This window comes from Pristis pectinata, chromosome 22 (assembly GCF_009764475.1).
Source record: "Pristis pectinata isolate sPriPec2 chromosome 22, sPriPec2.1.pri, whole genome shotgun sequence".
NCBI lineage: Eukaryota > Metazoa > Chordata > Chondrichthyes > Rhinopristiformes > Pristidae > Pristis > Pristis pectinata.
Genome location: NC_067426.1, coordinates 28,467,079 through 28,483,209, shown reverse-complemented (window position 1 = coordinate 28,483,209; position 16,131 = coordinate 28,467,079). Strand labels below are relative to the sequence as shown.

At 39.7% G+C, this 16,131-nt stretch overlaps 1 protein-coding gene across 1 annotated transcript in view; it reads right to left on the bottom strand.

The window, feature by feature from the left end:
• The window catches only part of LOC127581567 (glutamate receptor ionotropic, kainate 3-like), a 429,084-nt gene that overhangs the window by 265,331 nt on the left and 147,622 nt on the right, over positions 1–16,131 (bottom strand). Inside the window, 4 exon segments of the mRNA XM_052036033.1 lie at positions 176–229; positions 4,512–4,693; positions 9,021–9,278; positions 11,816–11,983. Of these exon segments, the coding sequence (XP_051891993.1) occupies positions 176–229; positions 4,512–4,693; positions 9,021–9,278; positions 11,816–11,983 (662 nt within the window).

The window sequence follows — 16,131 nt, the reverse complement described above, 5'->3', positions numbered from 1 at the left end:
CTTCCCTGTTTGGACGATCTAGTTGTATGTTTTTCAGTAGTATCAGACAGCTGAGAGGTATGAATGAATATGTTGTATGTGTTAAATGTTTAATATTTGCCTGATGGAGAAAATAGATGGAATACAATCTTCTTAACCAGTGCTTACATTCAGATAAAACAGCAAAATGTATTACCAAAGTTGTGAAAATGTAGTGGTAATATTCGGTCATCATCCCCATTGCCATTGCCTAAAAAGAAAAGAAGAGAAAGGTGTGTTACAGTTTAAGCATTTTTCTTAATGTGCCAGTCAAACCCATGCAGAATGTTTCCCCACCCTTCTCTTTACAATATTTTTATTAAATCCATGAAAAATATACAGAGTACATGCATCAAAAAAGAAAGTAAAAATACTACTGAATACATTGTATTAATTCATACTTAGGATTACAATACTCTGTCAATAATCACATATAGTAGTTAGTTAATAAGGAAAGAAAAAATTGAAATATTTTATTACAAAAAAAAATCTACCCCCACTACCAAAACCCGAAGCTGTTAGATAGAAGAAACAGCAAGGAAAAACCTTAAAAAACGTAACAGTGTCAGCCAATATCTGCAGTTTAGTCCTCAAATCAGAGATTTTGAAAATAGTTCAAAAAGGGTCCCCACAGGGTTTGAAAGTCTAGGTTAGATTCAAAAACTGAACAGCGAATCTTCTCTAGATTCAAGTATGACATAATATCCCGTAACCATTGAACATGCGTAGGTGGAGTAACTTCCTTCCAGTTAAGCAATACTGGTCTCCTGGCTATAAGAGAAATAAAAGCCAGAATATGTCAATCAGAAGCCTTCAAAGTTATATCTTATAAAGGAATGAGTAAGGTGCCACTAGATAAAATTAAAAATGCTTGGGAACAAGATTTGCAGATGTCAATTTCTGAGGAAACTTGGAATGAAATTTTCAAGTTGGTTAATATTTCATCATTATGTGCTCGTCACTCTCTCCTTCAATTTAAAGTGGTCCATAGAGCTCACTTGTCTAAAGATAAACTATCCCGTTTTTATTCTGATATATCTCCTTACTGTGACAAATGCAATAACGGAGTGGCTTCCTTAATTCACATGTTTTGGACTTGTCAGAGTCTTAAAAAATATTGGACAGAGGTCTTTCATACTTTTACTGTACTTTTTAAAATAAATTTTAAACTTAATCCTTTGACTGTTGGAGAAAAAGATATAACTTCCCCACCCTTCTCATCTTCATTCTCCACACCCATGTAAGGTTTCAACTCTACACGCAAAGTGGCCATTATGTGTGATCTCAGACAAGTATGGAAAGATTACCGAGCTGGGTGTGCACACAAGTCAATGGTGAATGATCAGGATGTTGAAGCCTCAGTTATCTCACCCCTTCCAAGCACAAAGGCCAATTGCAGCATTTTCACTGCCTCAATTGAGATTAGCTGATTTAATGTTCATGAGGGATTAACAATGATTTTTTTTAATCCATATGAATTGCAAGAGGCAACTCAACCTATTCCATTGCAATGTCCCAGCTCTTCACTCTGATACTGTTTGCCAGTGCTCTCTTCCCTTTCAAGAATTTCCTTTCCAATTTCCTGTTAAGGATTCTAAAAGTTATTTGTGGAAATACATTTCAACATGGATCTTCTGCTCACTCAGTTTTTTCATCTTTTATTAATTTCACCCAATAATGAGGAAATTAGTACAAATAGTGGCAGAACTTTCAGTACATAATCTTTTGTATGAGTTTCCACAATCTAATGCACTAGCTTGAAACAAATCTAGAAGGCAACAAAACTGGTCAAAATCTGGTCATGGCCCAGATAAATGAATCACCACTGTGAGTTTCAGCTAACTGAGAAAGTTGCTGATTCGATGTGGAAGCTCTCAGAAATTAGTTTGCAAGGACACTGAACTTGCAAAAGGTTTTGAACATTTTAAAATTTACTGAGAAAGTTAATTTCAGTGATTTTATCGCAATTATGACACTGACTAAAATGTTTATTTTTTCCGATAAACCTATTTTCAACTGTATGAATCAGCCTACAGCGGGAACCCTGCTTATATATCACAGTATCTCTATAATGCATGTTTGGTACTTTGGTGACTTGCAAATGAGTTTGAGTAGAAGCTCATAACAAGGAGTCACTTCTCAAAACATGTAGAGCAATTAGACACACTGTTTCTACGATGGCAATGAGGGCACACGGCAGTGCAGCATTTAGTGCTGTTGCTTCGCAGCTCCAGGGGCATGGGTTCAATCCTGACCTCGGGTGGAGCTTGGATGGTTTCCTGGTGACTGTGTGCTCTGGTTTCCTCCCACATACTTAAGCAGGCATACACATATGTTGGTAGGTTAATTGGCTACTGTAAAATATGCCTTTAAGTGACAAATGGCATGTGGAAGGGGTATGTGGAAGGGAGAAAATTATGTCCAGATTACAAAATGTCTGGATAATCACCATAGGGAGAAACAGTTTACTAACAATTCCAATTCAGGATAAATTTGTAACTTCTAATACTCATCCTAATTCTACAAATAGCACCCCTTGTGAAAAAAAAACAAGACCTCCATTTACAGGGGCAAAAAAAAATGGGGGGGGGGGGGGAAGTAATTGAATTTAAAACAGGAAGTGATGAGTAGGTCAGGTAGTAACCATGGAGAGAGAAACAAGATCAATGCCCTTTCATCAGAACCCTGAGCTGTATTGTTGGGAAATAACTTCCTGAGCAATGGAGTTTAATTCTTTTTTAAATCAGCAGAGATTAAATTTATTGAATATAACGTTGTAGTACATTTTTTTAAAATCAAAGCTGGAGTTAAACGGGCATTGCAGATTATTCTTATCTTTACCCATTAGAAAGATTGTATGATTTTCTTTTTTTTTAATGTTTTTACACTCAATTACTGCATTTGCATAGAAATTGGATTTCACCTGAATTTAGTATGCTAAACAGCTGTTGCATGTAGCACTAATACCTGATCAGGAGACCTCCAAAATCTCACAAATTTGGGAAAATTTTCATTTTAAAAATTGGTTCAGCCCAATTGCTGCATCAAAACAGGATGTGCGTGGCTTCCAATGACAGAGGTTACAGGTGCTGCAACTTTGCTGCTCGGATTCATGGGAAGCACATCACAGCCTTCAAGAACTCCCTCCATGGCATCCACAGTGCAGAAATTTAAAGTGTGTCGGGGGGAGGGGGAGGGAAAACGGGGGAATGGGGGAATACGTATCTTCAGTGTGTGTGGCTACACCTGTTCTCCAGCTGTAATTATTCTCAAAGTTTGAGTATAGTGCCATGAATCTCTACACAGCATAGGCTCATTATTCAGGTAGAGATTGCAACTTATATAAGTGTTGTGCATGTATTTGACAGTGCTGAGAGATACAGTACAGGTAGTTCTGCTATACTGTGTGTTTCCATAATGGGAATTGGATATAACACAATGAATTAGGGAACACTATTTGTATTATGTGGGCTTAATTAGTTATAAAGCGATTTCAATCAGGAATTAGAGAACCACTAAGAAGTTACTTTGGAAATTGACAAGCAGGGAAAAAGCAGCCCTGGGAAAGAAAAACTGTTTCCATGTAACTTCCCCACAGTAATTAGACATCATTGTCTCCAAAGAACACAGGCTGCTAGTTTCACCAGAGGAGGCCATTGGAAACTGCCCAGCAATGGCTTCTATTGAAAAATGTGCAAGGATACTTTATAAAACAATGTGACACACAGCCTTAAGTATTTTTTGCTTGCAGTTACAAATTAAACATAGCTATTAAAAACTTTTATTTTAGAAAATCCTGCCAGAAAAATAAGTTTCTTATTGCGAGTCTGAAGCTCTCTAGCCCCTAACCCCCATTTTCCCATTGACACAATTGTTTTTATAACACAATTTTCTATAATGTGAAGTTTCTTAGAAACACAACTATCAAGTTATAGCAGAATGATCTGCACTGAAAACTCAGGCAGGTACACACAGAGAGCTACACACTTATATCCCTCTTGGGACCCTATACTTCAAGATTCCCAGCCAACTTGCTTTGGAGGGGGTTTGAGCTTTAAACCAAAGGTCATAGGTCACACAGTATGGCTCCAATTCCTTATTGGTAAGGCAGAGATGAGCATTGTACACATTAATAATGTCATGTGCATAAATGATGCCGGAGAAATTCCAGCCACGTTAGGGTGAATAGCAACTGGAAGTGCCCAGCCAATGGGCAGGACTTCTGCCAGAAGTGGCTACTATCGCATTGAAATATGCGGCACTGATGCACGATCTGCTCATAACAAACAAACACAAGTTTCTAAGTTACAGAATCCAGCTAACAACAGTGAAAGTAAACACAATTAGCAGAGCAAACAGAACTTCACATCCAAAAAACAACACTCCGCTGCTGGTTTTGTTGACACAGTCCTCAGTATGCAATACATTGTACCCTACCAGTGGGTTAATATAAACAACAGTACAAAGCCACAGCTACAATGAAAGGAACTCACTTGTTTCAGGATCTGAGCAGCCATTGTGTAGCTGCAGTCGAATATAATGCGGAATTCTCTGCCTCGCTTCATCTCCTTTAAGAGAGGCCTGGCGTCGTTCGAGTCGATGGGAAGTTGGCGAATCTTTAGCCGGATATTGTACCTGGAGGGAGCTGTTATCAACTCTTGCAAACGTATGAGACCTTCAATGATAAAGCAGAAAAGCTATTTCTGATGTGCAGTATGTCCCATCAAATTGAGTTTACAATCTGCCACGTCCTCCCCTTTTCCTCCTTGTTTTTTTATATAACAGTACCAGAATCATCTGATCCACATGAATCTCAAATCACAATCTAACAGTAAAAGTTAGATTATACAGAGGACAGAAACAGTCCTTTCGGCCCACCATGTTCATGCTATCACGTACCCTTCTATATTTGTCCCATTTACCAGTACTTGGTCTGCAGTCTTCTATGTGTTGGCGATTCAAGTACTCATCTACATACTGTTCAAATGTAGTGAGAGTACCTGTTTGCACCACACACTCAGACTGCACGTTCCAGATTCCAACCACCCTCTGGGTGAAAAAGTTTAAAAGAATTCTCAATGAATTAAGTAAATTAATTAATTTAAAAAAGGCAGTTACTTAATATATTCTCTGAATTTCCTCAGTATTTACAAAAGCCAATGAACTTTTGGTTGTAGTTTTGGAATAAAAAGACTGCCAAATTTTGGGCTTAATTGCAATCCCTTCTGCAGCAAATATGGGAAGCACGACTAATATTGCACACAATGTTCCAGGTATGGTTTCACCAAGACCCTATGTAATTGTAATAAGGTGTTGTAAAATGAACATGATAACGTTCACTTACTACATCCATGGTGTTGCAGAATGTCCGGTAGTACAGTAAACCAAGAACAGAGAGAGGAATCTCTTAGAGGTTCAGTAATTCATAATTAAAGTGCCACAGCAATGCCAGTGGATGAACAATCATATTGGAAAAAATCCATATTCTAATTTTATCAAACAAGAATAATTAAGGTGGGGAAAAAATGTTGAAGTCCTACAGAGGGTGCATCGTGAACAAGGTGGAAATTTAAGAGAAGGACCTTAAAAGTAATAGCGTTTTGAATTATTTTCTGTATTGTATGCTGGTAAGAATAGGAGGACAAAGATTAGACATGTGTATGCAAGGCTGGAGAAATAGTGCAGAAGCCACTGGGACAAGTAATGGGATAGTAATTTTCCTGGATGGATTGCATCTCAACAAGGTGGGGAAAGGATTTAGAATAATTTAACAGTGGGAAGATGCCAAAATGAAGCAGATTACACAGAAGACAGAGAGAGCTAAACAACAGTAGAATAAAGAGCGCCATTTTAAAAAAAGGAAGAATCAGAAATGGGGAAGAAGGAAATATGAGGTAGAATAAGGTGTTTACAGTTCATGCAAGTAAGCACATGGAGCCTGCTGAACTAGTTTGGTTCAGGAGCATAATTATGGAGGATCATAAAAGAGCCAATAATGGAAACCTGGCTCAAATAAGTGCAGGAATTAACATTTAATACAATGTACTCAGGAAAGCCAAGGAAGGAAAAGAAAATATAGGGGTAAGTCAGTTGATCAAGGATACTATTACTAAACTACATAAGAATGAAGGGCATAGCCATGCAACACAGGATCTATTTGACAGCAGCTGAGGGACGCAAGAAAAGTATTGAGTGATGGAGACATCAAGTAGTGGCTAGGAGACAGAGAAGGACGTTCATGGGAAATTACAATATGATACAAGATATTTAGGGCAACGTTAATGGAAGACTTCAGTTTCTAAGTACAGGAAGTCCCTGACTTACGAACGCCCGACTTACGAATGTCCGTACTTACGAACTGACCTTCGTGGTCCCCAGGCCAAGTGTGCATGTGCGGCCGGGGCCATGTGCGGCCGCGATCCCCGGCCCAAGTGTGCATGCGCGGTCGCGATCCCTGGCCCAAGTGCGCATGTGCGGACACTGTTCCGAGTTACACACAAAATCGAGTTACAAACAGTCTCAAAAACGGAACCCATTTGTAACCCGGGGACTTCCTGTATATTGGGAAGATAACAGTGCCAAGAGCAAAGAGGAGATGGTGTTCCTGAAATATGTAGAACAGATTAAGAAGTTGTAATGGATTCAGTCCTACTCCAATCAGTTATTGCTGAAAGAAGAATTGATGCATCTTGTTTTGTGGAATGAAGTGATACAATTAGGGAAATTGGAGTTAATACCAATGGAAAATATTGATTGTATTATTGTTACACTTTGTGCAGGTTTAGTTATAGAAAATGAAAAGATGATATCAAATGTAAAAATATATGAAGAAGAGCTTGAATGTTGAAGAGGGATTTAGCAAAAGTGATTGGAATCAAAGACTGGTGGGTAAAACAGGATAAAAGCAATGGACATCTTTCAAAGAGTTCATGGTTTGGGAACTGAATATAATCTGACAAGAAAGAAAGGGTATTGACTACTTGAGCTCCCAGGATGACTAAATATTTGAGATTTAAATAATGCACTAAGGATGGCTTATGATAAGTATCAGGCTCAAAAACAGTAAAAATCCTAGCTCAATGCAAATAGTAGATTGGGAAAAGAATATATGAGAGACAAAAGCAGCATGCAATTATAGCTAACATAAAAAAGAAACCAAAAGTTCATAGTTGTCTTATGGGGACAGGTTGGACAGGCTAGGCTTGTATCTGCTAGAGTTTAGGAGAGTGAGAAAGAACTTGATTGAAACATAGAAAATCCTGCGAGGACATGGTGAGGATGTTTCTCTGTGGGAGAATCTAGAACCAGGGGTCATTGTTTAAAGATAAGGACAGAAATTAGGCATTTTTTTCCTCAGCGGGTTGTGAAACTTTGGCACACTCTTCAAGGGGCTCTGGAAACAGAGTTTTTGAATACTTTTAATGCATAAGTAAAGAAATTCTTGAAAGTAAGGAGGTGAAAGGCATCCAGGGGTAAACAGGAATTTGGAGCTGAGGTTGCAATGAGATCAGACAGAATCTAATTACGTATATGGTGGAGCAGGCTTGGGGGCCCAAGAGTCCTGCTCTTTCTCTTAATTTATATATCTGCATGTTTGTATAAATATAAGTGGTAAATTGGTTATCAAAAGATATGTGAGATGCTTAGGAGCCAAAAATAACAGAGGTTTGATGAAATAATGACAAAAGTAGTAGTACAACTGATTTTTACATAGACTTTCCAAAGACATATGAAAGGGACAATTGTTGCATGCATAAGGGACAGACACTGGAAGGTAGTGGTGAACAATTGTTTTTCAGGCTGTGCAGGAAGTAAACTCTGGTGTTCAGTGTTGGGACCACCGCTGTCTTTAATATTTTAATGGCATGTTCTTGGGAATACAGGACAAAATGACAATGTTTGCACAAAACTCAGGAACGTGGTAATGAGTGAGAAGTATAGTAATGGAGTGCAGGATGGCAGTGACAGACTGGGGAATTGGTCAGACACATGGTAGGCTCAATGTAATGTGGAGAAGATGATTCATTTTGGTAAGAAGAACAAGGAGAGGAAATATAAATAATTGATAAAATTTCAAAGAATGCCAGGACAGAGAGAGCTGGAGATAGATGTGCACATCCTTACCAGCATTACGACAGGCTGAGAAGTCTGTTAAACAGATCTGTAATTCTTTTAGCAGTAACAATGTAGGCATCTTTTATAAAAGTGAGAGGGTAGTGCTGGGCATTTAAAGAACATTAGTGAGTCTACATCTGGAGTATTGTGGCCAATTTTCAGAAGCACATTTTGAGAAGAATGAAACGCAAGAGAAGAATTGTTGAAATGCGTGAGGAATGAAAGACTTGAGAAAGTAGGACTGCCCTTGGGGCAGACAAGGCAAAGGGACAATTGAAATAGTGGTGATAAAGCACCACTATGTCAGAGGTATCAGAGGGATGTCAGAGGTAAGTTTTTTTTACACAGGAAGTGGTGGGTGCGTGGAACGCACTGCTGGCAGAGGTTGTGGGGGCAGATACATTAGGGATGTTTAAGAAACTCTTAGATAGACATATGAATGACAGAGAAATGGAGGGTTATGTGGGAGGGAAAGGTTAGATAGATATTGGAGCAGGATAAAATGTCGGCATGACATCGTGGGCCGAAGGGCCTGTACTGTGCTGTAATGTTCTGTGTTCTATGATAGGCTTTGATCGGGTAAGTAAAGATAAACAGTTTCCGATGGCAGGATCAGGGGATCCAGTGAGTTGTTATGATCTTAAATGCCCCACTTGAAAAAATGGTGGAAGTGAAGTAGTGAAAAAATAAATACCTCAAGAGCTATAGAGAGAACCTAGGGCTGTGGAAGTAATTTGTGCTCTTTCAAAGATCCAATAAAGGCATGATAAGCTGAAGGGCCTCCTTCACTGCGATGTTGTTTTACGACTGCATTCTCTGATTTGAATCCGCTCTCTGTTTCATGGACATATCCCTCCATTTAGTTATGAACACAGATGTTGACTTACCAGTGCTGTCATCATAAACTACTGTTGCTGTCCGCCATTTAAGAAACTGCACAAGGTCCAGAATAGCATAGCTCAGCGAGGAATAGTCAGGATAAAAGTTGGTATAGAAGGAGTCTCTGTTGTCCATGGGATGATGCTTCCATCGGATCTGGATGTGAGGGACTTCCAGTGCATTGCAGATAGATTGAACGGCATTGGACGAGGAGCTATGAGAAGGCCCGAATATTGCCACCACTCCCAAAGACAGCTGATCACAGGCTGAATCAAAAAATCAGAACCACCAACTGTGACAAGCATGTGTTGATATAGTGACACTGCCAATGAATCTTTCATTGTATAATTTGCAAAGAAATCTCATTATATCAGACCATATCTGTTGACTTTAGCATCGAGAGAATTAACTTGGAGAAGGCCATGACCGTGAGATGGAAGATAATTTAAGGTGCATTTGCTTATTTATATTAAAATAAATGCAATTTTCTCTCACTGACTCATTCCCTGAGCAAACATTCTCCATGAGTGCACTTGGAGTGTGAGTGTTGGCAGACTGAGCTTGGTCCTGGCTTTATCTGACTTTGTGAAGGAATTGGGAAGACCCCTGCAGTTTGTAGTGTACTAGTATATGGGATATCCATGACCCATACCCACTAACTCCAAATTCCCACAGGCCTCACCCCCACCCAACCCACCACCCTTTCGCAGGTTGAGTCAAAGTCAAGATTATTGTCAGATGCACATGTATGCAATGAAAAGCTTACTTGCAGCAGCATCATAGGCACATAGCATCATATAAGCAGCATTCACAAGAAAAACACAAATTAAACATAAAGTATACACAATTTTTATAGGAAACAAACACAATTAGAATAAAAAAATAACAAACAAAAACAAGTAGAGAGTAGCATTGGGTCTTAATATTAGTGATTTCTTAATATCCCTTGGGCAGTAATTAACACCACAAAAACTTCTGTTTAATCATCAGCTGCTTTAGCATGCACAAGAAGACAACTTCCATTTTGCAGTGATACTCTAAATGTGACGTTCTTTTCTGGGCATTTAAAGCTCCATTACATTGTACATGGAAGGCCACTGTTTTATTTCTTTAGCATTCTGACAAATGATAAGACTCATGTTTAATGGGATGTCATCTTCTGGCTGTTCCAGAGCTGGAAGGTGCCATGTCCTGCATTCCTCTATCTTTAACTTTGATCTCACAGCAACTGAAATTTGTTTTGCTTTGCTGGATTATATTAATACTCTCAGATTTTCTCAATTTTACCCCTGTCTAATTTCCCATATAAATATGATTGTCCATTGGAAAAAGTGAGGCCTTTGAAGGCAGTTCAAGGAAGACTACTCCTCCTGCAGAGAGGAGGTCTTGGCCTGGAGTTTCAATGCATGGATGCCCAAAGCATGTTGAATCTGCAGTGGTGTCATCTATTGGAATGTAATGTATGTTTGATGCCACTGCTGCTATATTTGTACGCACACATGCAGCAAAGAAATAGTGTGGAGCATGCCCAGAAAAGAATGCTTTAACACAAGGAACGAGTCCCACCCCTGCAGTATTAAAAGGAAATGCACCATTACTTGCATCTTTCTTGGGAAGGCTGCCAAAGAAAGCAAGAGTTGGAAACAAGAGCTCAAAGTCCTCCAATCTTCTCTATCATCCCAATGTCAAAGTTACCAATGGGGAAGTGAGATGTCTGTAAATACCTCTCTCCACTCTTTCAAACTGTTCATCCCATACTGTTCACTGACTTACAACTATTCAGTGCAGGCACTTTGAGGTCCAGACATTGTGGCAGAAAGGACAAGGTCACTTATTGAAGTACACACAACTCCCAAGTTTACTCATGATCAATTTTCAAAAAATCATTCCAAATCAAGTCCCCATGCAAGCCAAAGCCTATAGTTGAATATCTCTCAATATCCAAGTGTACAGATGAAGAGAGACCACTTGCCCATGAAAGAGGACCTAAAAATAAGTCAGTGTTCAAAGGAGAATTCTTGTGAACATTGAACGTAGAACAGTACAACACAGGAAAAGGCCCTTCGGCCCACAATGTCTGTGCCAACCACGATGCTAATTTAAACTAATCCCATCTGCCTGCACATGTTCTGTATCCCTCCATCCCCTGCCTGTTCATGTACCTGTCTAAATGCCTCCTAAACATTGGTATTGTATCTCCTTCCACCACTTCTCCTGGCAGCACCTTCCGGGCACCAACCACCCTCTGTGTAAAAAATTTTCCTCCTCTCACCTAGACACGACATTTCCACCCTGGGAAAAAGACTGACATCTACCCTATCTGTGCCTCATAATTTTATATACTTCTATCAAGTCACCCCTCAGCCTCTGACACTCCAGAGAAAACAAACCACTCCAGAGGTTTGTCCAACCTCTCTTTATAGCTAATAACTCTCCAACCTAGGCAACATCCTGGTGAACCTCTTCTGCACCCTCTCCAAAGTTTCCATATCTTTTCTGTACTGTGACAACCAGAACTGCACACAATACTAAAAATATGGCCGAACCAAAGTTTTATACAGCTGCAACACTTCCAACTTTTATGCTTAATGCCCCAACCGACAAAGGCAAGTATACCGTACACCTTCTTTACTGCCGTATCAACATGTGTTACCACTTTCGGGGACAAAACTGGATAAAGTGAATGATTTAAAGAAAAACGCAAGCACACAGCTAAAGGTAAGTGAGGCAGAATATTAAAATGTATTTATGTCAAGTAGCTGCCAAAACAAAGCAAGCAACATCTCCTGAAACAGGGACGTACCTTTCCGGGATGCCTCAAAACTGTCATAGATATTTATTCTTTGAATATCGTATGTCAGAGTTGTGTTGGGAAGCAGCGTCCTGTTCCTGTTGATGTTATTGACAGCAAATTTGAAGGCCAGCTCTTCTGCTCCCACGGTGCCACCTTCCACTAATTCAAAGATCCCACCTGTGACAGAAAGGCAGAGGGTCACTGAACACATGGAAACAGTTGGTGAGTGATATGAGGGTGGAGGGGAGGGAGTGGGTTAGACCACCTCTGGTCACAGAACTAAGGCAAAGGATATATACAGGAGGAGGATTTCTGTTTGTATTATTTCAGTGGTTTTGACATTGCCAGAAATAGTAAACGGAGGTTACATTCTCATCATTTTCACACTAACGCATCATGAGGGCGAGGGTGGAGGGTGGGAGCAGTGTACATATCTCTTCTACTCTCCAATAGATCTATGCCGAGAAATTGGACCTATTTGACCACATTTTTCTTAACATGCAATTTGCACATAAAAGCCATTTTGCACAATTAGATCACACTAATAACCATCATGTTGGATTAATCAGCAAACACTGGGGGATTATCCCAGTTACTTGCATTTCTGTATTTACCAATAGAAATTCATTGTTGAATGCACAACCTATTACATGTGTCTTTACTCAAAGTAAACTTAGAAGTCCCATAAATTGATAATTGATTTTCCTATGCTCCACCTTTTTCCACACATATTGCTGATAATGATTGCGGCCACTCCTATTTATGTGCCTTGGTGAAAAAGGCTGCAATCACAGTCCCCTTGATATGCCGTACCTCACAGTGTCTTGGGGCCTCTTGTGGCCCAGGAAGTTGACCAGGTCAAACCATCACATGGGAGGTGTCCAGAAGAGCACTGTGCCCCACTTTCTACACTTTTCCTCACATTAATTGCAGCCGTTTGTGCTGTTGCACTGTGACAACTTGGAGATTGTTCTTTATACTCACTTCCCAGTGGTCAGCAGGGCAGTAGCAAACTAGCTGCAACTTCTGCAGGTAATTTCTAAGGGGATATGTGCAGGCAAAGTCCTGCACAGGATTCAAGGTAAAACCATGCCAATGAACATTTAACAAGAACTTTCACCAATTTCCCAATCTTTTTGTGGGCCAACTGATTGGGTGCTTGTGCTATGAACAGCACCTGTTTAGCACTACGATATTGAGTGAACTCCAGTTGCTAGGCAAGAGAATCCAATGACATTTCAATATGAGTCACTTTCATTTGGTGCTGTGATTTTACTTACTGGAAACTGCAAGAATTTGTTTTTAATTGTGAATATGACCCCAACTTAGATTCCACTTCCAGCGTTAATGATGCAGGTAAAAGGTGGTGGACACAAAAGATTACAGGGTTTGATTGGTTGTGCAATTCCTTATTAATTTCCTTTTCCCACCTGAACTCTAGGTTCCCTGCCCTTGGAAAGCCTGACAGGTTGAAGTGAGGTGTGAAGAATCAAATGCATTAGGTAAGTGCCTCCATTATGCTACTTGTGGACTTCCTCTAAATGTCATCAAGCAAACCTGTTTCCCACTCTACCCACCCAGCACCCTCTACATTGAATCCTGTGTTCTGTCACTGCTCTCACACAATTAGATTCCCACAATCCAAACCTCAGCTCCCAACCTTTTTCTGAACCCTCAGTTCAAGACTCCAATCTCCTTTGGACTGTTCCAGAAACAAACTCCCTGATCACTTCCCAACCCTCACCCAATTCAAAATATGAAGAACTCAATTTCCAACAAGCTCACAATCCGAACCATAAAGAGACTGATCTATTTTTCCTGATTCCTTGATGCAAGCCCAATGGAACACTTGCATTTTTAAACAAGTTTGAGTGTTATGTTTAGCATGGACTGTGGGAAACTGGATTCCATCCTTAAATCCTCTCTCATTGATTCCTCCTGTCTCAAAGTCACTCTCTAGGCATAATATAACAGAGTAGGTAGAAATTCATCCTATCGATGCTGTACTAACTCTTTGAAAATTCTATCCGATAGGTCCCGGTCTTTCCCCAGAGCCCTGCGAATGTTTCTGTTTTAAGTATATATTCATTTTCCTTTTGAAAGCTACTGCCAATAATTCTACTGTCTACTAACAACATTTCACATGACACTCATACGTTGCATGACAGAGACTTCTAGAAATCTATCTCCGTACAAAGCCTTTACATTTTGACCTGGTAGACATTGGGCATAGTTGGGCAAAAGCACGTGCTCAAAAACCAATTATCCTTTCCAAAAGCTTTATTCCCCATCCACTCTAGGACAACAACATGATGAACGCTGAATGGAGCACTGCATATATTACAATAGTTTAATAGAGTGACAAAGTGCTGAGACCGAGAACAACCGTGACAATTTAAAAATAAACATAATTAAACAGTTCATTAAAACTTTGAGAAATTATTGCTTGGATTGGATTCAATGACAACACAGCAGACAGCGAAAGGGTTGCATAACAAATTAATAACTTTTAAGAAACTGACCAAGCTTTTATAAAAATGGCCAAGTTTTCTGACTACAAGTGGTATTTTAATTTTGTTGTGTGGTAATCAATCAAACTTCTGTCACTAATTAAAAGTATCATAACTCATCATAACAAGCAATTTCTCATTAAGAATTGAGCAATGGAAAACAGTACAAAATACACAGATGAACATAATGAATAATCTAATAGGCAGGGATGTCTCCCAGGGGAACCAAGAACTTTTTTAATTGGATCTGTCTTTGTACTCTGAGATTAAGCTATTTCATTGATCACAAAAGGTGATAGCTTTATGTATAGACATGTAGCTTAACACCAACCGGTGGGCTTAGGCCTTCTGCAAACTTTCCTGGATAGGCCCAGTGTAAGTGGAGCAGTGAAAGTAGACCAAAGCATCTGCTCCATGAGGAGCAAGAGAAGGTCAGAGATGTGGCAGATTACTGGCCTTTACGAGGTTAAACCTTTTAAAAGAGATCTGGATATATTAGCTCAGGATAAGAGTCATAGAGTCAGAGAGAGATACAGCATGGAAACAGGCCCTATAGCTCACTGGGTCCACGCCAACCATCAACTTGACCTGGCAACCATCAACGCCAACTATCATTTACACTCATCCTACATTAAATCCATTTTTTATTCTGCCCACATTCTCATTAACTACCCCCCAGATTCCATCACTCACCTACACACCAGGGGCCATTTACGGTGGCCAATGAACCTACCAACCCACATCTTTGGGATCTGGGAGGAAACTAGGGCACCGGGAGGAAACCCATGTGGTCACAGGGCGAAGATGCAAACGCCACATAGACAGTACCCGAGGACGGGATCTCTGGAGCTGTGAGACAGTGGCTCTACTAGTTGTTCTACCATATACCCAGCATTGGTACAGTGTGAGGAGTCAGAGGGAGGCCCAAAGATGAATTGCCTTGGGCAGGTGGGTGAAAGAAAAACAGGAAAAGAAAATAAAGTAATAGGATAAAGAGCACTTCTAGGCATTTCACATCTTCAGTACATCCCATATTTTGTTTTGGAAAAGTACATTCTTGTACTGTTGACAAATGCAGGAAAGTGAAGTGTTTGATTAAAGTGGATGTGAATTTAGAATTAGGATGCAAGAAAGGATGGAATACAACAAAGCTATTGAGCCCAGGAAGCAGGATCCTTGCAGAAAACATAGTTTTGGAATCAGTCTGCCCCACTCCACCAGAACTTTGCAAATGGTGCACCAAATACCAATTGATGACTCTTTTTGTTTTACATTGGATGTGCCATCCAAGAAATTTCAAGCACTTAACCAAGAAATGTATCCAGAAAGAGCAGATTTGGTGGCATGTTTCAAAGGTGCACTGTAACTTAAGTTCTCTGAAAACATTGGGATCTCAATGGAGTGAGAGCAGAAGAGATGACAGAGCAATAGAGATTCAGAAATGGCATGATTCATTTAGATATTTCAGTAAGTTACAAACCATGCTTAAATGCAGTAGCATATAGCGATATTTATACCAACATTTATTCATTCAAACTATAATTAAATATAAATACTGCAATTAAACTAAAACACTGAGGTAAACTTCTGCTCTTCTGGGAGTGGATTTAGGCAACATTCAAACCTTAATCATAACAGGAGTGATTGTGAGAAAATTGGATGCAATTACTGCAATGGGTCGGCTATCCTCCCAATGACCCACCTCCCCATACAGGGCTCACTCTTTCTGATTAAATTAAGCACTAATAGTTAGAGCTTGTTGATTGCCAGACACAAAAACGTCTCACAGTATGATGGGTTGGAGAATGAGCACTA